Source organism: Scyliorhinus canicula, chromosome 1 (assembly GCF_902713615.1).
Source record: "Scyliorhinus canicula chromosome 1, sScyCan1.1, whole genome shotgun sequence".
NCBI lineage: Eukaryota > Metazoa > Chordata > Chondrichthyes > Carcharhiniformes > Scyliorhinidae > Scyliorhinus > Scyliorhinus canicula.
The window spans coordinates 70,308,528-70,330,900 of record NC_052146.1 but is presented as its reverse complement, the minus strand read 5'-3'; the positions used below and the strand labels follow the sequence as shown (position 1 = coordinate 70,330,900).

General features: G+C 49.8%; 1 protein-coding gene across 1 annotated transcript in view; it reads left to right on the top strand.

Moving 5' to 3' along the window:
- cdc45 (CDC45 cell division cycle 45 homolog (S. cerevisiae)) overlaps window positions 1-21,285 on the top strand; it is a 116,229-nt gene extending 94,944 nt beyond the window's left edge. Inside the window, exons 15-19 of the mRNA XM_038792973.1 lie at window positions 2,110-2,193; window positions 10,284-10,402; window positions 12,639-12,715; window positions 13,511-13,577; window positions 21,053-21,285. Coding sequence (XP_038648901.1) covers window positions 2,110-2,193; window positions 10,284-10,402; window positions 12,639-12,715; window positions 13,511-13,575 — 345 coding nt within the window. The 3' untranslated portion in view covers window positions 13,576-13,577; window positions 21,053-21,285. The remainder of the gene's footprint in view (window positions 1-2,109; window positions 2,194-10,283; window positions 10,403-12,638; window positions 12,716-13,510; window positions 13,578-21,052) is intronic.
- Window positions 21,286-22,373: the final 1,088 nt, after the last annotated feature.

The window sequence follows — 22,373 nt, the reverse complement described above, 5'->3', positions numbered from 1 at the left end:
AATATTCTCGCCATTTTTGGATGTGATCCGGAAATTGCCATCAGGAGTGGGCGGGATATATCACAAAAAGGTTTGCGTGAACCTCGGTTTTTTTTTTCCCCTTCTCTTGCTATTCACCCGGCACGTCCTTATCCATGCTGGGCGCAACACAGTCGCAGAATCGCGCCCAATGTCTTAAATTATCTAATCCAGGAAATCTCCAGCAATCATCATTCCATTCAGCCTCTCTTTGTAATCGAGTACATGGTTGGAACAAATGATGATCTCACTCTTCCGGCATCTTAATTGCACCTTTTGCAGACACAGAGATGAATACCTTAACCTAGATTCCTTAATAATATTACTGCAACAGATATATTTTTAATATATATATATATATATATATATATATACACACAAAAACACACACACACACACTACTTGAATTCATCACACTATATGAACATTCCCATCTTCGAGTGTGACAGTACTCGGCATGTAAATGCAAGAGGCAGGGCTAACGTGTTTGCAACTTTCTTCAACCAAAAGAGCCAAGTGCACAATCTTAAATCTTTTTGCACCTCCTCCTGAAAACAGCGCTGTTATAGATGCATGTCTACCAATTTATGATACAAACAGTTTTCAAGGAAAAGGCTCTGATTCCTGTGGAAGATTAATCCACCCAGGACTAACCCTTCCTCTGGAGCTATGGCGCATCTGCCTGACAATGTGACAGATTGCCTAAGTATGCCCTACCCACAAAAAAACAGACTAAAGCTACCCTGGAAATTATTATTGAAGTGATAGGAACTATCAGTAATTCCATCAAACCATACCTACTCATTAATAACCTGCTAACCATCACTCTTGTCCTGGTTCCACCAGAACTACTCACATCCAAACCTCTGTAGACTTGATAAAGACACAGATGCAGAAGCTGAATGCCAGAGGCAAGAGTAGTTGCCCATCAATCAAGGCAGCATTTGCCCGACTATGCCACTAAGGAGTTCCCACAAAGTTGTGATCAATGGGAAAATCCTTCTGGTGACAGGAGTTACAATTGATATGAAGGAGGATAGTTTTGGTTGATTGAAGCCAGATGTTACAGCTCAGTTCATCACTGGAGAAATTTATCAGAAAAGCCTTCTTGCCTCTTGATCGCTCAAAGCCTCTGCTGCATCCACAAGGTTCAATTAAGGAGAGTACTATCATTCTCACCCGAGCTGAGTGAATGCCTCTGCAACAACAATCAGGCTCTGTACCATCAGCATCCCAGCTGCTGGACTCAATTTCTGGCCCCTCCACCATCAGTGATTGTATTAGTAGTATGTGTGATATACAAGAACTTAGCAATGTTACCTCAACAGACCAGCTTCACTTGTGACCTCTACCACTAAGAAGGTCAAGACCAGCAATGCTATTGGGAGCACTATCGTTTGCAATTAACACACCACCCGACTTGGGTATAGTTGCCATGGAAGAATTCACTACCTAACATGCATATGGAAGCTCTATTGCCATAAGAGCCTCAGCAATTCAAGGGGAACACCTACTACAACTTTGGGGCAACCAGAGATGGACACTAAGTTCAGCATTGCCACTGTCACTCTGAGGAATAAAAGTTTAAAAGCAAGGAAGGAAACCAACATCAGGAGCTGGATTCTCCATTCCCCCAGCTGTGTGTTTCTTGGCGGCACATCATTCACTAGCAGCAGGATTCTATCTTCCAGCCGCTTGTCAATGGGATTTCCCATTGGGGCCACCACACGCCACCGCAAAACCCGCTGGCGGGAATGCGCTGCCAGCATAAAAAGTGAATCCCAATGGCTGGAGAATTCTGGCCCAGGTCTCAACAATGTACACAGACCTAACCCAAACAAAAAAATATATAAAACACACGGAAAAGGCTATAAATATACTCAAAGGGACAAGCAGCATCTCTGGAGAAGACAAAGACAATCAGCTTTTCAAGTATGATACGTTTTTCAGAACATATAGATTTGGCACATTATAATCGTCAGTTTCAATTTCCTAGATTTTATAGCATCCTTAACCAGGATGGTGATTTTAGCTAACATGCTAACCAGTAATTGTGTTGGTATTTTAGTAATTTCTTTCCTTCATCTGCAGGGCACACCAGACGTGAAGATCTATTCAAAACCCATTTGTATGAAACTTTTGTGCAAACACCTACTGAAGTGCTTTGTCCGCTCGGTATGTATGTATACAAGGTCAAAAAGGAGCTTCACTGGGACTAAGAGTTTTGCCCTCGCGCATAATGTATAAATCAGCAAGATGTTCAGGATTTTTCAGATGGCACAGTTTCCCACCCTGTTGACTGAAGAGTTGACAAGGGTCACCTTCCTCCTGATGCCAGCTGCTCCGCAGCCATTTAATATTGGACAGGGTGTTAATTGGCTGAGGGGGAGACCTCCAGCCCTGCTTACCTAATCTGCGGAGGAAGCCTCACCTTAGAGAGCTGCTAGCTGCAATTGCCGCAGAGCCAGGTTCAAACGGTAGCCACTTCTTGGACTGCAAGCAATTCCTGAAAAGAGGATCTGGTAAGCCAGACTGAAGGCAAGTCTGGCGAAGAGTGAGGGGGTTAGGGAGCTGGGTTTGAGAGGCTGAAAGGGAGAATGTTAAAGGGAATGTAACTGGTGGGGGTGGGAGTGGATGCCTCCGATGGCACAGGGAGGACCCCCAGAAAGAAGGGCCCTCTCCCACCCACCCCCATTTATCTGACAGCAGTCCATGCGGCTAAAGCTATTGGGTTACCCAGTAGGCTGCCCCCGCCATGTGTAAAATAGCAGTGGGTAGGATGGAGTACTGAGCTGGCCATTAATTGGCCGCTTCGGACTTCAACAAGCCAAAGGTGGACACCTCTCTACAATGGGAGACAGGTCAGGGTGAGCAGCCGGCAGGCAAGCCACATATTTCAATTTATGAGCCCCTCCCCATCAAATCCACCAGCGAGGGACGTAAAACCACCCATGTTTCCTTGGATTAATTTACTGTTGTATTTGCAGTTAGTTTTATGCTGAACAATACATAATTGTTTTGGAACTTTGTTTCTGATTCATATAGCAAAGGAAGTACATATCTGAGCCATTCAGACCAAAAGATCCCTGGTTTGATATTCAATTTTTCCAGACAGCTGACCTCAGCTAGGTGGCTTCAGGGATGCTGCATTGGCCTCTGTGCGCCAAATTATAGGGGGGAGTATTAGTCTGGGTTTCGACTCTAAATGTTAACCGGTGAAATACACTTTCAAGTTACTGTGTGACTTTGAGAATTGGATTGGGTTTAGTTTTGGTGTACAAATATTTGGGCTCTTATGAATAGCTCCTAAGATGCTTGGTGCCAGTGGACCTATAAGCAGCCGTATGTTGGTGCATGAAAAAGTGAGGTGGAGGAACAGAGAATTAATAATGTTTGATTTTGGAATCATTTATTCACCCCTTAAATCCTGCATGCATATTGATGTCTATTGAAATACTGAACCCACTTTTAACATTCATGTCGTATAATTGAAGTTGATATTGCTTGTGCTGCCAGTTAGGTGCTAAGCTTAAATTTCTAATTGTGTTGCAGGATTTAAAATAAGAGTTGAGGATTTTAGTGTGTGTGGTCTTATTTGGGACCCAGGCCCCTCTACCCACACATTCATGAGGTTGCCCTGCATGTGACCCATTATCTTTCCATTCTCATTCCGTCCTGTGCATTGTGCAAATAATTCTAGGTACAAGAAACTTTTGTTTGAGGCAAGGGGAAGAGGAAAAGTGATAATAAAATTATCTCTTTTGGACTACTTGCTCAACCCTATCTATTCTACTCCCTTCGTGACCATCACCTCTCTTCCTGCCATTTTCCTATTCATCCTGTCCTCTTTTTCATCACCCACTTCTTCCTCTCATCTCCCACTTCTTCCTCTCCTCCTTCTGCCAATCTCTCTCCTTTTTTAAAAATACATTTAGTGTACCCAATTCATTTTTTCCAATTAAAGGGCAATTTAGCGTGGCCAATCTACCTACCCTGCACATTTTTGGGTTGTGGGGGCGAAACCCAACAAACACGGGGAGAATGTGCAAACTCCACACTGACAATGATCCAGAGCCGGGATCGAACTTGGGACCTCAGGGCCGTGAGGCAGCAGTGCCAACCACTGCGCCACCGTGTTGCCCTTTCTCTCTGTCTCTTCCACACCCAGCTTTCTCATCCTTCTGCCCTCTCTCTCTTTCCTCTTTTTGATCCCTCCCTCAAATAATCCTCCTGAAGCCGGTTTGACATAAAAACTATGCTTGGCTCCTCGTATGCAATACCACAAGTGATTGACTAGTCTGTGGGGTATGCATATGTATGTGTCTGTCTGCCATTTGGCGGTTCAAATGAAGGCTTAAAAGCCTGTATTTGCGACTTCCGTTTGCGGCTATGCCTCGGCAGGTTGCACGGTCGGCAACTCCCGCCGATAACGGATTTTTGGGTCCTTTTACGGAGCTCCAGTGGCACTTGGATGACGATTCCCGGTATGGGAAGGAAACAGTGAGGGTCCCCCAGCGCTGTATGGAGTGGACCAGGAGTGGGGCGATCAAAAAAGCAGCTTTGGAGAAGAGAGGAGAACGGGCGCGAAAAGACAAGATGGCGGCCGGCGGGGATCAGGCAGCATGGGCCCAGAGGTCACGGGAGCATCAGGAGTTTCTCAGAAGCTGCTTTGCCGAGTTAAAGGCAGACATGTTGGCCCCTATGAAGGCTTCTATTGAATGGTTGGTAGAGACCCAGAAGATGCAGGGGATGGTGATCAAGAAGGTGCAGCAGAAGGCCTCTGATGAAGAGGATGAGATTTTGGGCCTGGCGGTTAGAGTGGAGGCGCACGAGGCTCTGCACAAAAGATGGCAGGAGAGGCTGGAAGACCTTGAAACGAGGTCAAGGAGGCAGAACCTGCGGATTCTGGGTCTCCCTGAAGGCGTGGAGGGGTCGGATGCTGGTGCCTATGTGACCACGATGCTGGGAACGCTGATGGGCAAGGGGGCTTTCCCGTGGCCCCTGGAGCTGGATGGGGTGCAGAGTCCTGGCAAGGAGGCCTAGGGCGAACGAGCTGTCGAGCTATGGTGGTAAGATTCCACCGCTTCACCGATAAGGAGTGTGTCCTGCGCTGGGCGAAGAAGGAGCAAAGTAGCAGGTGGGAGAACTGTGAGATCCGTATTTACCAGGACTGGGGTGCAGAGCTGGCCAAGAGGCGTGCGGGATTTAACCAGGCTAAAGTGGTCCTCCACAGCAAAGGGGTGAAGTTCGAGCTGTTACAATCGGCGAGCCTGTGGGTTACATATCAGGACCAGCACCACTATTTTGATACGCCGGATGAGGCGTGGACTTTTATAATGAACGAGAAGCTGGACTCGAACTAATGGACTGCACTATGTTGTTGGGGCATGGTGGTGGGGGCTGGGGGGGGGAGGTGTTATGTTGGGTTTTCTCCCCGTGTTCTCTTTTGTTTTTGTTGCTCCCTGTGCCCTGGCCCCTCGGGGTTCTGGGTTGGGTCGCAGTTGGGAAGAGCTGCGTCACAGGTGATGGGGTCGGGCCAGACAGGGAGAGCAGTTTATTCGCTCAACGTTGCGGGTAGCACCCGAAGTTTGTTTGTTTGAGAGAGTTGTGTGTTTTTTTTTTCTCTGTACACGTGGGATGTAGGGGGAGGACTCTCTCTACCTCATTTAGTTGAGGGGGGGAGGTTGGAGACCTGTAGAGGGAGCCAACCGGGGCATTGAAGGTAGAGGCGGGTGCGGCCGGGGTTAGCATGAGTCAGCTGACTTGTGGGAGTGCAATGGGGGGGGAGAAGGGGGGGTTAAGCGAACGCTTGACTAGGGTGGGGAGGGTTGGGGGGGGGGGGACTGGGATGCTGCTTTGCTGACTGGAGGGGAATCAATTTTCGGAGTAAAGGGGAGAGTCGGGATGGGGAGCCTCCGGCTGGGCGGCTGGAGTGTGAGGGAGGCGCGGGCACGTGGCTGGCCGAAAAAAGGAGATGGCTAGTCGGCAGGGGGGGTAATTAACCCCCCCGACCAGGCTGATCACGTGGAACGTGAGGGGCCTGAATGGGCCAGTCAAGAGGGCCCATGTGTTTTCACACTTAAGGGGGTTAAAGGCAGACGTAGCCATGCTACAAGAAACGCATCTGAAGGTCGCGGATCAAACCAGGCTGAGAAAGGGATGGGTGGGGCAGGTTTTTCACTCAGGGCTGGATGCGAAGAACAAGGGGGGTTGCAATCTTGGTGAGCAAGCGGGTGGCATTTGAGGCAGGGGGTATTGTGGCGGATAAAGGGGGTAGATATATTATGGTGAGTGGCAAGCTGCAGGGGGCCCGGGTGGTGTTAGTGAATGTGTATGCTCCGAACTGGGACGATGCAGGGTTCGTGAAGCGGATGATGAGTAGGATTCCAGATTTGGAGTCAAGCGGTTTGGCTTCAACACGGTCCTGGACCCGGCACTGGATCAGTCTAGGTCTCGATCAGGTAAGAGACCGGCAGCGGCCACAGTCCCGAGGGGATTCATGGTCCAAATGGGGGGAGTGGACCCGTGGAGATTCGCTAGGCCAAGGGCGAAGGAGTTTTCTTCTCCCGTGTTCACAAGGCGTACTCGCGGATTGACTTTTTCGTGGTGAGTAGGGCACTAATCCTGAGAATGGAGGGGGTAGAGTACTCAGCCATTGCGATTTTGGACCATGCCCCGCACTGGGTGGAGTTGGGGCTGGGGGAGGAGAGAGGCCAACGCCCTCTATGGAGACTGGACGCAGGACTATTGGCGGATGAGGAGGTCTGTGGGCAGATTCGGAGGAGTATCCAAAGCTATGTGGCGACCAACGATACTGGGGAGGTTTCAGTGAGTGTGGTCTGGGAGGCGCTGAAGGCAGTTATCAGGGGGGAGTTAATTTCAGTCAGGGCCCACAGGGAGAAGAGGGATGAGTGGGAGAGGTTGGTAGGGGAGATACTTAAGGTGGACAGGAGGTATGCGGAATCCCCCGAGGAGGGGTTAAAAGAGCGCCGGAGTCTGCAGGTGGAGTTTGACTTGCTTACCACAGGGAAGACAGAGGCTCAGTGGAGGAAGGTACAAGGAGCGGTGTACCAGTATGGGGAAAAGGCAAGCAGGATGTTGGTGCACCAACTACGGAAGAGAGGGATGGCCAGGGAAATTGGGGGAATTAGGGACAGTGGGGGTAACACGGTGCTGAGTTCGGCAAGGATCAATGAGGTCTTCAAGGACTTTTATGGTAAACTGTATGAGTCAGAACCCGGGGGGGGGGGTTTGAAGCGATTCTTGGACCAACTGAGGTTCCCTAAGATAGAGGAGGGGCGGGTAGAGGGATTGGGGGCCCCGATTGAGATGGAGGAATTGGTTGTTTGGAGGGTATGCAGTCGGGCAAGGCCCCGGGACCGAATGGATATCCCGTAGAATTTTACAAGAAATTCTCAGAGATGTTGGGCCCGTTATTGTTGAGAACCTTCAATGAGGCTAAGGAGAAGGGAATCCTTCCCCAGACAATGTCGCTGGCTCTGATCTCGCTCATCCTTAAGTAAGATAAGGACTCGTTGAAATGTGGCTCCTACAGGCCGATTTCGCTCCTTAATGTAGATGCCAAACTGTTGGCCAAGATCCTGGCCACCAGAATTGAGGACTGTGTCCCGGGAGTGATCAATGAGGATCAGACTGGGTTTGTGAAGGGCAGGCAGCTGAACACGAATGTGCGGAGGCTCCTGAATGTGATTATGATGCCCTCGGAAGGAGGGGGATGCAGAAGTGGTGGCAGGAATGGACGCGGAAAAGGCCTTCGATCGGGTGGAGTGGGAGTACCTGCGGGAAGTGTTAGGCAGATTTGGATTTGGCGAGGAATTCATAGGGTGGGTTAAATTGCTGTATCAGGTAACCCTGTAACGAGTGTGTCGTCAAATCGGCTGCGGTCGGAGTACTTTAGGCGACATCAAGGAACGAGGCAGCGGTGCCCCCTGTCCCCCCCTGCTGTTTGCCCTGGCAGTTGAGCCGCTGGCCAATGTGCTGAGGGAGTCTAGAAACTGGAGGGGGTTGGTTCGGGGGGGGAGGGGGGAGCATCGGGTTTCACTATATGCGGATGACCTGCTCCTGTACATTTCGGATCGGGTGGAGGGGATGGGGGAGGTCATGCAGATCTTTAAAGATTTCGGGGACTTTTCGGGGTATAAATTGAATGGCGGGAAAAGCGAGCTTTTCATGATACATGCGAGGGGCCAGGAAAAGAGCCTGGGAGAGCTACCACTTAAGATGGTGGAGAGGAGCTTTCGCTATTTGGGCATACAGGTGGCTAAGAGTTGGGATGCCCTGCACAAGCTCAATCTAGTGCGGCTGGTGGATCAGATGGAGGAGGACTTTAAGAAGTGGGACATGCTGCCGCTTTCCCTGGCGGGCAGGGTGCAGTCCGTAAAGATGACGGTCCTCCCCAAGTTCATCTTCCAGTGCCTTCCCATTCTTCATCCCAAGTCCTTCTCTCAGGTGGGTGAACAGGATATTACGAGATTTGTGTGGGCAAACGAGACCCGCAGGTTAAGAGACTGTTCTTAGAGCGCAGTTGAGAGAGAGGGGGGGGGGGGGGGGGGGGGGGGCTGGCGCTGCCGAACTTCTGCAGCTATTACTGGGCAGCGAATATATCCATAGAACAGCACAGAACAGGCCCTTCGGCCCTCGATGTTGTGCCGAGCAATGATCACCCTACTGAAACCCACGTATCTACCCTATACCCGTAACCCAACAACCCCCCCACCTTACTTTTTAGGACACTACGGGCAATTTAGCATGGCCAATCCACCTAACCCCGCACATCTTTGGACTGTGGGAGGAAGCCGGAGCTCCCGGACGGAAACCCACGCACACACTGGGAGGACGTGCAGACTCCGCACAGACAGTGACCCAGCCGGGAACCGAACCTGGGACCCTGGAGCTGTGAAGCATTTATGCTAACCACCATGCTACCGTGCTGCCCATGATTTGGAAATGGATAGTAGAGTGAGCGCGGGGGGGGGCGTGGAAGCGGTTGGAGGAGGCGTCTTGCAGGGATGCTAGCCTGGGGGCATTGATAACGGCACCACTGCCACTCCTGCCGACACGGTACACTACGAGCCCAGTGGTGATGGCGACATTGAGGATTTGGGGTCAGTGGAGACGGCACAGGGGGGAGGTAGGGGCCTCAGTTTGGACCCCAATACGGAACAATCACAAGTTCGTTCCAGGTAGAATAGACGGTGGGTTCCTCCGCTGGCACAGAGCGCGTATGAAAAGGCTGGGGGACTTGTTTATGGACGGGACATTTGCTAGCCTGAGGGCGCTGGAAGAGAAATTTAGGTTGCCCCCAGGGAATACCTTTATGTACCTGCAGATCCGGGCTTTCGTGAGGAAGCAGGTGGGGGACGATCCGCTGCTACCGCCCCGGAGGACACAGGACAGGGTGGTCTCAGGCGTGTGGGATGGGGACGGAAAGGCATCGGACATATACTAGGAGCTGCAGGAGGCAGAGGAGGCCTCGGTGGAAGAGCTGAAGGGCAAGTGGGAGGAGGAGCTGGGTGAGCAGCTGGATGAGGGCCTGTAAGGTCAATTCCTCTTCATCTTGTGCCAGGCTTAGCCTGGTTCAGTTAAGGTGGTGCACATGAAGCATATGACAGTGGCGAGAATGTGCAAATTCTTTGGGGTGGAGGACAGGTGTGTGAGGTGTTCAGGGAGCCCAGCAAACCATGTCGATATGTTTTGGGCATGCCCGGCACTTACAGAATTTTGGAGAGGCTTTGCAAAGGTTATGTTGAAGGTCTTGGACACTCTGGTAAAGCCGAGCTGGGGGATAGCGATATTTGGGGTGTCAGAAGATCCGGGAGTGCAGGAGTCGAAAGGGCAGAAGTTTTGGCCTTTGCCTCCTTGGTAGCCCGGAGACGGCTCTTGCTAATGTGGAGGGACGCGAAACCCCCAAGTGTGGAGACTTGGAGTTCCTTGCAGGGGTTCTCCAGGCGGTGGCAACCGTTCCTTGACTTTTCTCGCAGAACGTTAAGTGGATGTTAGCAGCAGCATACCAAAGGGGGGGGGGGGTGGATTGAATTTACTTGTAAAGGGCAGATACCCCACCTTGCTTTGTTAAGTTGTTAATTCATTTTTTTAAATTATTACTATTATGTTTTTTGTTGTTTTCTTTCTGTAGTGGTTTGTAAAGTTTTGAATAAAAACAAATTTTTAAAAAAAGTTTGTATTTGCTGTTGTAGAATATTAAATGAGCACAGTCTTCATATTGCTTTTATTGTTTTCTGCAGACCAAGAACAAACGGTGTAAGGTGCTCCCGCTGGTCATGGCGGCACCAATGGACCTGGAAAAAGGAACTGTGATAGTGATTGGAATCCCACCAGAAACCGAAAGCTCAGACAAAAAAAAGTGAGTCTGTAATTGAGCATCAAGTTTATGGTGTATAACTGGAAACTCCAGTGCTTCCCCTAGTAATGAATGCTGCAACTTCTGTGGAACTAAGCCAGGCACACCAAGTAGGCTGTACATTTGACCGTTAATTGTACTGAGTTAGCTGATCTCAGGAGAAGCAGTCCATCCCTTGGAATCAGTTTGTTTTAAAGATCAAATGGAAACTGCATGATTGTCTCTATCCTATTGATTGCCTCTATCCTATCCTATTAGGATATATCCTATCCTAAGTTTAAGGCCTACTTCCAGGAGCGCCATTTGTTCCCTTTTGGGCAGAGTTCTGGCTCCAACAACTTGTGGGACTTAGGTGAATTCCACGAGACGGGGAGACTGCCAGGAGGGCTCTCATGGGATTCTCCGGCTGAGTTGTGCTCTTGCTCGAGTGCAACGCAGCCAGAGAACCGCGTCCATTGTCTTTATTAATGCAATCACTATCATTTCGCTGGAAGAGGGTGCAGGTGAGATTTGTTAGAATGGTATCAGGGATGCAGGGTTTCAATTACATGTGGAGACTGGAGGAGCTGAAGTTGTTCTCCTTAGAACAGAGAGAATTAAGGGTGATCTAATGGAGGTGTACAAAATCATGAATGATTTTGATTAGAGTAAATAAGAGGAAACTGTTCCAAATGATAGAAGTGCCAATAACCAGAAAACACAAATTTAAAAGTACTGAACCAAAAAGAATGAAGTGAATTTGAATTGTGGAGGAAGCAGATTCAGTAAAACTTTCAAAAAGGAACTGAATAAATGCTTGAAGGAAAACATTTCCCAGGGATGTGGGCTCAGAAGATAGATATTTCAAAGATGCCAGCACTAGTAATTGGGTGGAATGGCAGCCTTCATTGCTGCATAACTTCAGCATTCGATAGAGGGCTATATAACAAGAGAAGCACAGGACTTGGCATGTGAAATAAGTTTAAATGCTGAGAGCAAGGGTTCTGACAGAACCGACCAGTATCAAGATTCAACCTCACACAGACAAGGGACGGAATTCTCCGACCCCCGCAGGGTCGGGGAATCGCCCGGGGCCGGAATTCTCCGTCGCCCCGCCAATCGGCGGGCCCCCTGCAGCGATTCTCCGGCCCACGATGGGCCGAAGTCCCGCCGCTGTCAGGCCTCTCCCGCCAACGTGGTTTAAACCACCTCTGTGCCCCACGGTGGCCTGGCCCGCGATCGGGGCCCACCAATCGGTGGGCGGGCCTGTGCCGTGGGGGCGCTCTTTTTCTTCCACGGCCTCCACCATGGCGGAGGCGGAAGAGACCCCCTCCACCACGCATGCGCCAGTGGTGACGTCAGCAGCCGCTGACGCTCCGGTGCATGCGCGGACTCACGCTGACCGGCGAAGGCCTTTCGGCCAGCCCCGACGCCAAAGGCCATTGGCGCCAGTCAACAGAGCGGGAGCCACTCCGGCGCGGGCCTAGCCCCTAAAGGTGCGGAGAATTCCGCACCTTTGGGGAGGCCCGACGCCAGAGTGGTTGGCGCTACGCCAGGACCTCCCGCCCCACCAGATAGGGGAGAATTTTGCCCAAGCTGTGGGAAGGTCAATATGTGGGATGGAATAGTGTCTGATGCAAATGGTCGTACAGCTCCGAAGTTGGCACCAAGTTTTACTCGGTCTTTAATTGCAGTATCTGACCTTTTGAATGCTCAATGCTGATAATTATGATCTTTATTATTGTCACAAGCAGGCTTACATTAGCGCTGCAATGAAGTTGCTGTTAAAATCCCCGAGTCACCATACTTGGGTTCGGGTACACTGAGGGAGAATTCAGAATGTCCAAATCACCTAACAGCCGTCTTTGGGGACTTGTGGGAGGAAACCGGAGCAGCCAGAGGAAACTCAGGCAGACAAGGGGAGAGCGTGCAGACTCCGCAAAGACAGTGACCCAAGCCGGGAATTGAACCCGGGTCCCTGGCGCTGTCAAGCAACTATGCTAACCACTTCTACCGTGCTAACATTTAACACCTTTCACCAATAATAAACATGAAATTTATACAAGAAAGATATTTTCAGTAGGGTTCTGACTGCAGATGCTGTATATCTAGAACCACTTGGTTTGCAAGACTGTCACGTTTTTATCAATTCTGCAGTTCCATGTTATTATTGTGTTATTATTTTAAATTTAGAAGTGGGTATAAAATTGTTGAGACTATGGTGTTGGAAATTCAGTAAGCAACCATCATTCTTTTCCAGTTTCTTTGGCAAGGCGTTTGAGAAGGCAGCAGAAAGTACCAGCTCTCGGACTCTGCATGATCACTTTGATACTTCCAGTAAGTAACTTTTCAGATCACTGCTGCTGTGAAATTACGTTTCGCTATAGTGCTGTTAGTGGCTCTCTCAGAAGGCCAGTTTGAGGAAGAATCTTTCTTCAATTTTGTGTAATTGTGATTGATTGCAGGGAGGTAACCCTTTGAAGTGTGTGTGTGTGAGTAATACGTGTCAAAGTTTTGTGCATCGCTCCAAACAATTGTTTTAGGACTTCCTTATAATACAGTAGCGGGAAATCATTCCATACACGAGTATTACAGGATGGCGTTTTTGTGCTAACTGGGAAGGGGGGAGGAAATGTTGAAGTAATTTTAGAAAGGTCAGATTCAATATATAAAGCATCCTCTGGGTAGCTGATGGTGTGTGGTGAATAAAGAATATATCCTGAAGAATTTTTGATCTTGCGTCTGACATGAAGCCTAATATTGTGTACTTTCAAGATAACTTCACTATCCAGTGGGTATCATATTTGTGAATGCACGGACGGTGCTTGCTGAATAAACATTTTGTAACAATGGTATGCGCTATCAGGACAGTGGGATACACCTTTATCCACTTGCATCTGAAGTACCTCATGGTATACATCTCATTCCAGATTGATTGTATTACATCTTGTGCATATTGACTTATTCCACAAACCTTCCCACAAACTCCCCCATCCTCTCTGCTCGCCATCTGTTTGATTCTGGTTTGACTCAGTAAGACTAATTTCCAGTCACATTTGGTGCAGACATTAAGACAGTTTAACATGTTGCCAACCCCTCCAAGCATGAATTAATCAAGTCTTTTTATTACAGTAATTGAACTGAAAACTGAGGATCGTAGCAAATTTCTGGATGCACTGATCTCTCTGTTGTCATAAAGGTGAGTGTTACTGAAGCAGGAGTACTCGGTGTTTCTGGTCTGACATGACAATGATGCTTCAGAAACATACTTGGAAAGTTTAATTCCATTTTACGAATCATTGTTGGTGACACAGCTAGGAAAGTAAGTTGTTAAGAGGACATCGGAATTCTGCAAAGGGACATGGATGCATTAAATGAGTGGGCATAAATTTGACAGGTGGAGCATAAGATGTGGGGGAAATGTGCACTCGTCCAATTAGGCAGGAAAAGTAGAAAGCCAGCATGTTATTTAAATAGAGAGAGATTGCAGAATTGTGTGGTACAGAGAGATATGGGCATCCTCGTACTAACTCTGGAAAAGTTAGTATGCAGGTACAGCAAGTGATTTGGAAGGCAAATGGAACGTTGTTATTTATTGCAAGGGGGCGGAATATAAAAGTAGGGCTGATTTCTACAGTTGTACAAGGAGTTGGTGAAACCACACCTTGTGCAGTTTGGTCTTCTTTATGAAAGGTTTTAAATGTTTTTGAAGCAGTCCAGAGAAGATTCACTCAATGGTTACTTGGATTGAAGTTTACCTTGTGAGGAAAGGTTGGCCAGGTTTGGCCCGTGTATTTGGAAGTTAGAAGAATGAGAGGTTATATTATTGAAACATACAAGATCTTGAGGGGACTTGACAACATGAATGCTGAAAGGATATTTCCACTTGTGGGAGAGACTACAGCTAAGGCGGCACAGTTTAAAAATAAGGCGTGTCCCATTTAAGATTGAGATGAGAAGAATCCTTTTCTCTCAGAGAGTCCTGAATCTTTGGGACTCGTCCCCAGAGAGCAGTCGAGGCAGGATTAATTAATATTTTTATATTTTAGACAGATTCTTGACTAACAAGGGGATTCGAAGGTTATAGAGTGCAGGCAGAATGTGGAATTGAGGCCACAATCAGGTCAGTCATGATCTTATTGAATGGCAGAGGAGGCTCGAGGGGCCAAATGGACTACTCCTGCTCCTAATTCCTTTGTTTACGAGTCTGCTGATTTCAGCAGTGAGCTGTTCATATTATGTCCAAGGAAAGTAGAAAAACCTTTTTGACTTGGAATGACTTGTGAAATTGGTGACAGACCCCTGGCTGTCGACCAGTTGACATTGGTCTGTCAACTATCCCACCTCCTTTTCTCGGAGGGGATGTTTTTGAGGTTTGAGCTGCCATGGGTAACGAGTTTAGGTACATGCAGGTGCGGGACTTCGCACACAAGGAGTGGCAGACGTTCCCTTAATTAGCGGAGTCCGCGGAGCAACTGCTTCTCCCTGATGATTTGGGGGAGGGTAGGATTGGGACATGAGGCACCCTCAATTATGACGCGAGAGCGAGGTCGGTAATCAAAAGGCTTTAATCTACAGTGAACTGAACAGCATCCGAGAGAAGTGTGCTCACCACATGGAGCCTTATCCTATATACCGTTTCCTGGGGGCATAGCCAGAGGCGGAGTCCCCCAGGGTTCCAATCATCTTAAAGGGGCAAGGTATTAAAGGTCAGGTACCGTTTACAGCAGTTATTAATACTGTTCATCACATTCACCCCGTTTAAAAAAAAAAAACCACATAGCCCGTCGGGGGTGAAGTGGAGTTAAAAGTTCAGTCTTTGTGGTAGGCAGATCGTCCATGCTGACTTTCGCTGCTCTGGTGGTGGTGCCGTGGATGTGGTCGGTTCCGATGGTGGTATATCCGGGAACACGGTTGACTGAGCCTTTGCCCGCCTTGGAGGGGGGGGGGGGGGATCAGGGGTGATTAGGGTGATCGGCGCCGGCTGGGGGGCAGGGGGCGCTGTCTGAGTCGGCAGTCGGGGCGGGGAGCGTCGGTAGAAGGGGGGGGTCGGTGGGGAAAACGTCTGGGTCGGTGGAGAACCAGCGGGTGCCAGGTCTCGCAGGGAGACGGTATCCTGCCTGCCGTCGGGGTGCTCGACGTAGGCGTATTGAGGGTTTGCGTCCAGCAGGTGGACCCTCTCGACTATTGGATCCGTTTTATGGCTCCTCGCGTGTCTCCGGAGTAGGACTGGACCCGGAGTTGTCAGCCAGGGTGGAACCGAGACCCCAGAGATGGACTTCCTGGGGAAGACAAACAAACAATTGTGAGGGGTCTCGTTCGTGGCCGTACAGAGGAGCAACCTAATGGAGTGCAGGGCATCGGGTAGGACCTCCTGCCAGCGGGCGATTGGGAGACTCCTTGACCGTAGGGCTAGGAGGACAGCCTTCCAAACTGTCGCGTTCTCCCTCTCCACTTGCCCGTTTCCCCGCTCGTCGTTCTGCTCAAGGCGATGCCCTTGCTGAGCAGGTACCGACGCAGCTCATCGCTCATGAACGATGTACCCCGGTCGCTGTGGATATATACGGGGAAACCAAACAGTGTGAAGATGCTGCGCAGTGCCTTGATCACGGAGGCCGAGGTCATATCGGGGCAGGGGACAGCAAAAGGGAAGTGGGAGAACTCATCGATGACGGTGAGGAAATAGGTGTGCGGTTGGTAGACGGGAGGGGCCCTTTGAAGTCCACACTTAGTCGCTCAAAGGGCCCAGAGGCCTTTATCAGGCGGGCCCTGTCTGGTCGATAGAATTGCGGTTTGCATTCCGCACAGATCTGGCACGCCTTAGTCATGGCTTTGACCTCCCCTGTGGAGTAGGGTAGGTTGCGGGACTTGATGAAGTGGGCAAGCCGGGTGGCAGAGGTCATCATGGATGGATCTCAGGCGGTCCAATTGCGCGTTGGCGCACGTGCCGTGGGACAGGGCATCTGGGGACTCGTTGAGCTTCCCCGGGTGATATTTAATATCATACGTATAGGTGGAGAGCTCTATTCTCCACCTCAGAATTTTGTCATTCTTTATTTTGCCCCGTTGTGCGTTATCACAAAATCGTTTGTTTGTCTTCCCATTGGTCGGTGACTAGGGTGAACCTCCTACCGGCTAGGTAGTGCCTCCAGTGTCACACGTCCTCCACTATGGCTTGTGCCTCCTTCTCGACTGCAGAGTGCCGGATTTCCAAGGCGTTGAGGGTTCGGGAGAAGAACGCTACTGGCCTGCCTGCCTGGTTGAAGGTAGCAGCCAGGGTGACGTCTGATGCGTCGTTTTCTACTTGTAAGCGGATGGCTTCGTCCACCGCGTGCATGGCGGCCTTGATACGGTTGAAAGCCGACTGGGTCTCAGCCGTCAGGGGAAAAAACACGGCGTGTAATGAGTGGTCGAGCTTTGTCGCATATCTGGGACACTGGGCGTAATGGGAGAAAAGCCCCAAGCACCGTTTTGAGTGCCTTGAGGCTACGGGGAAGGGAAGTTCCTTAAGGGACGCAGTGGTCGGTGGTCTGGGCCTAGGAACCCCATTGTCCACGACGTAGCCGAGGAGGGCTAGCTGGGTTGTGTGAAACACGCATTTCTCTTAGTTGTACGTGAGGTTGAGCCCGGCAGTCTGGAGGAACCTCCTCAGGTTTGCGTCGTGGTCGGGTCTGCTAATCATGGCCGCAGATGTTGACGTTGTCCAAGTACGGGAAGGTGGCCGTAAGCCGTACTGGTCCACCATAGATCTATTGCCCTCTGGAAAAACGGAGACTCCGTTTGTGACACCAAAAGGGGCAGCACGGTAGCATGGTGGTTAGCATAAATGCTTCACAGCTCCAGGGTCACCAGGTTCGATTGCCGGCTGGGTCACTGTCTGTGTGGAGTCTGCACGTCCTCCCGGGTGTGCGTGGGTTCCTACGGCTGCTCCGGTTTCCTCCCACAGTCCAAAGATGTGCGGGTTAGGTGGATTGGCCATGCTAAATTGCCCGTAGTGTCCTAAAGAGTAAGGTTAAGGGGGGGGGTTGTATAGTGTGGATACGTGGGTTTGAGTAGGGTGATCATTGCTCGGCACAACATCGAGGGCCGAAGGGCCTGTTCTGTGCTGTACTGTTCTATGTTCTAAGGGACCCCTGAGGAAGTGAAACAGCCGACCGGCTGCCTTCGAAAGCCGTGCAGGGGCGGTTCTGTGGGTGGATAGGGAGTTGATGATAGGCCGATTTATGGTCGACCGTGGAGAATACCCGACACTGGGCGATTTGGGTCACCTTTTCTGCTATGCAGGGAAGTGGTACGCATCGAGTTGCGTAAAACGGTTTATGGTCTGGCTATAATCCACGACCATTCGCTGCTTTTCCCGGAGCGGAACTACCCATACTTGAGCCCTCCAAGGGCTGTTGCTGGCCTCTATGACCCCCTCTTTTAGTAGCCGCTGATCCTCTGACTTGATGAAGGTCATGTCTTGGGTACTATACCGACGACTCCTGGTTGCGACGGGCTTACAGTCGGGAGTGAGGTTCGTGAAGAGGGAGGGTGGCGTAACTTTGAGTGTCGTCAAGCTGCAGACCGTGAGTGGGGGCAAGGGCCCGCCGAACTTCAGTGTCAGGCTCCGGTGGCTGCACTGAAAGTCCAGAACGAGCAACAGGGGGGCGCAGAGGCGAGGGAGGACGAAGAGTTTAAATTGGGTGTATTCAGCGCCTTGAATTGCGAGGTCAGCGACACAATACCCCGTGATTTGTACCGAGTGGGACCCCGAAGCGAGAGCGATAGTTTGGGAGTCGGGGTGGGTGTGCAGGGCGCAGCGCCTTACCGTGTCTGGATGGATAAAGCTCTCCGTGCTCCCGGAGTCGAATAGGCAGGGAGTGTCGTGGCCGTTGACTTGAACCCGCATCATCGAGTTCCGCAGGTGCTTTGGCCGCGATTGATCGAGTGTCATTGCTCCTAGTTGCGGGCCGTCAGAGTCGATCTCACAAAATGGCCGCCCGGAGCCACAAGATGGCCGCCGCCGTCGGTCGAACGTGTCGGGTTTCGAAGATGGCCGCCACCAAGATGGCCGCTCCCATGACTCGCACGAGGTCAATGATGCGTCGGAAGTGGGCGTGCCCAGCCGCAGCGCGGCCGCGTTGCGGGGTCTGTGAGACCGGGAGCTTGATTTCTGGGCCTGGTGAATGTTTTGTTTGTGGCCTTTGGGCCCAGCCAGGCAGACTTTAGCGAAGTGCCCTTTCTTCCCGCAGTCATTGCAGATCGCGGAGCGGGTCGGGCAACGCTGACGTGGGTGCTGGCCTTGCCCACAGAAATAGTATGGGGAACCCCCAGAGTGAGCGGATCGCCGCGTGGCACAGACCTGTAGCGTGGCCGAGTCTGGAGGGGATCGAGAGGGGTCCGCGGAGTGCGTACGGAGGTTACGGTGGGCCGTTTCGAGAGAAGGGCGAGCGTTACCGCGTGCCCTGGAGATCCTTTGCCCGTCTTCTAGGAGCCGCTGCCGATGTACGAGGACCTGATACCGAAACACGAGGGCTTCGCGAATATGCAAGTTCGTGTGGTCTTCTGCCGTCACTGCTTTGTGGTTGCAGTTCCTCGCTGGAGCGCAGTGTCTTTCCACGAACTCGTCCAGCATTTCCCCAGAACGCTGGCTGCAGGCTGAGAGCAAATGTCTGGAGTGTACCTCGTAGTGGTTTTATGAAGCTTTTCTTCCAGTATTTCGACCGCCGCATCATAGGTCGTAGCGTTCTCGATCATGGCGGAGAGTCGGTGGCCCACCCGGCCATGTAGTAAACGCAGCTTGCGAGTGCTGTCAACATCAGTCATTGAGGAGTCCAGATAGTCCTCGAAACACCGAGAGCCAATATTTAAAATTTCCGGGGCTTCGGCGCGACCCTGGCGTCCAGGTTGAGTTTCTCCGGTTTTTAGAGCGCTGTCCACCGTGATGTGTCTGTAGATTAAATTGAGGCACCCCCAATTACGACGTGAGAGCGAGGTCGGTAATCAAAAGGCTTTAATCTACAGAGAACTGAACAGCATCCGAGAGAAGTGTCATCACCACATGGAGCCTTATCCTATATACCGTTTCCTGGGGCGTAGCCAGAGGTGGAGTCCACAGGTTTCCAATCATCTTAAAGGGGTGAGGTATTAAAGGTCAGGTACCGTTTACAGCAGTTATTAATACTGTTCATCACAGGACATTATAAGACTGATTGGGGGACAGGGCAAGGCAGAGGTGGTGAGGATGAAGAGTAAGTGGGAGGAAGGGAGTTGCTGAGGAAAATAGGTTGGGGACTCTGGTGTGTGCCGCTGAGAACGGGTGAACTCAACCTTCTGCGTGGGGATGAGCTTGATTCAGTTAAGGTATTGCACATGACCCAGGGAGGATGAGTGGGTTCCCCCAGGGGGTGAACGATGGGTGTGAGAAGTGTGGATGGGGCCAGCGAATCATGCTCACATGTTCTGGGTTGCGAGAAACTGGAGAGCTTTGAGAGGCGGTGTTTGGGATGTTGTCCAGGCTAATGGGCTGAGATCAGGCTGGACCCCGATGGTGGCGATTTCGGAGGAGCCAGGCTGCTGCAGGGGGAGGGGGCTAATGGGGTGGCCTTTGACTCTCTGATTGCCCGGCGAAGGAGGATACTGTTGAATTGGAGGTCGGATATGCCGCTGGGGGTAGCAGCCTGGCTGGGGTGACATTTTCGACTTTCTCCAGCTGGAGAAGATTATGTTCGAGTTGAAGGGATCAGAAGGGGGGTTTTGAGGTGTTGGAGGTAACCCATAACTTTATTGAGGAGCTGGTTTGTCAGAGTGGGGGGGGGGGGGGGGGGGGGGTGGAGGGGAGGGAGGATTTAAAGTGGGGGGGGGAACTGTACAAAATGTTTACTATGCTTTGATGCACTGTGTATTTTGTTGATGATGTGTAGGTTTGGAATAAAATATCTTCTTTTTAAACTATCCCACTTCCTTACAACAACGACATCATATGAATGGCAGGTGAAATCAATTGTAATTTTAAACAGATCAGTTGCCTGTGATGGCAGGAATAAAATACATGCACATGTGAGAGCTTCATTACCAGGAACAGTGCAGGGGTTTCGGGGAATGGAAAAGCAAACAGTAAAGAGTTATGCCAATGTAGTAAAATGTAACTGTGAGCAGGATCTAAAAGAAATGTTTAAAGTATAAACAGATGCTTATAATGTAGATACATTAGGTGCTGAATAAGTAGTTTGTTAAAATGTACATGCAAGCAATATGACTCTAAAATGACTTTTGACATTTTTATTACATTCTTTCATAGATCTTGTTACAGTGTTTGCTCTTTGTTTCAAACACATACTGCAAGATTGGTGTTTAGTCCTGTTTATCACTTGCAGCTACATAATTATCAGATGAGCATTTAAACACTTGTTTTTTGGAACCAAAGCTACTAATGGGTTTGATTAATGTCCTGGAGACAGAATGGAGGTTACACAGTTGTGTCTAAAACTGATTTTTTTTGTACTTGCTTCTCACGAAGCACCTTTATAAACTCTAAATGATGTACTTGAGAGGCTTGATACTAATTTAGGCAAACTAGTATATCATTCTGAATTCCTGTTGCCCAAACAAGCGCTGTGTAAAGTTTTGCTATATTTTAACTCCCTAAACTTGGTGAGGTTCAACTAACATTTGCTGCTTCTCATTCTTCAGGAGCATACCTGGTGATTTTTCACTCTTAAGAAGACACAAGATTGTTCTTTTGTTGTATTTAGTTTGTATTATGTAAAATGTATAAATTATCTCCTATCCTGATGTCGTATTGTGTTTTACTGACCTTTTTTGTAACTAGTATTGGATTGTAAATTATATAATATTGCAGGGGTACAATTTGCCTGATTTTACTGCCATAAATTTTAAATAAAATCAGTACCAATTTTACATGACTGTGTTGTCACATTATATTGCCTTGTATTTGTCTCCTTTTTTGGAAGTGCTTATTCCTGACAGGCATATAGTGCTGAATTTTACCGGCCCACAGGTGCCATGAGAGCCAAAATAGGAGCCAAGTCACGACAGCTCTGCAACGGCATCTCTCCGTCAGAGACATTTCCAGGAGGCAAACTGGCTTGTGGATCGATTACCCACTCCACAGAGGGGTGGGTACCTGAATGCTTAATTAAGGCCCCAATGAGGGGCCGTTAAGCAAAACAGCCAGCATCTTGCCACTGGTAGTACAGCCCGGCAAGCAACCCGACGGGCTCCATTTCAATAAATGTAATACTCAAATTGAAAAGTAAATTTCCATTGCAATCGCTCACTGCACACAACCAGAATGACGCATATGAATTGGAAGGCTACTTCAATATGTTTGCTGAGGCAGTCTGCTACCAGCAAGTGATGACTTAGGTCCCCCGTTTGGTCCGAATGTTCGGATCCCGAAGCCTGCAGAATCATTGTTGGCTACTTGGGCTCCTGCACTTTTTAAAAATGAAAATTGCAAACAAAAGCCTGGAACAATTTGTGATTTTTTTTGTTTGCTAATTTTCTCCTATCTCTTAACACATCCCTACAGTGCGGAAGGAGGCCATTCGGCCCATCGGGTCTGCACCGACCCTCTGAAAGAGTACTCCACCCAAGCTCAGTCCCCCGTCCTATCCTAATAACCCCTTAACCAACCGACACATCTTTTTTGATAATTATGGGGCAATTTAGCATGGCCAATCCACCTAGCCTGCACATCTTTGGACTGTGGGAGGAAACGAGAGCACCCGAAGGAAACCCACTCAGACTTGGGGAAGTGCAAACTCCGCACACTGACCCAAGGCCAAATTTTAACCCCGGTCCCTGACGATGTGAAGCAGCAGTGCTAGAATGGCTCCAGTACAGAAGGAAGACATTTGGCCTGTCGGGTCTGCGCTGGCTCTCTGCAAAAACAGTTTCCCTGATATACCAGTACAACTGCACGTCAATTTGATAAAAGCTCTCAATTCTTTTTAAATTCAGAGTACCCAATTCTCTTTTTTTCCAATTA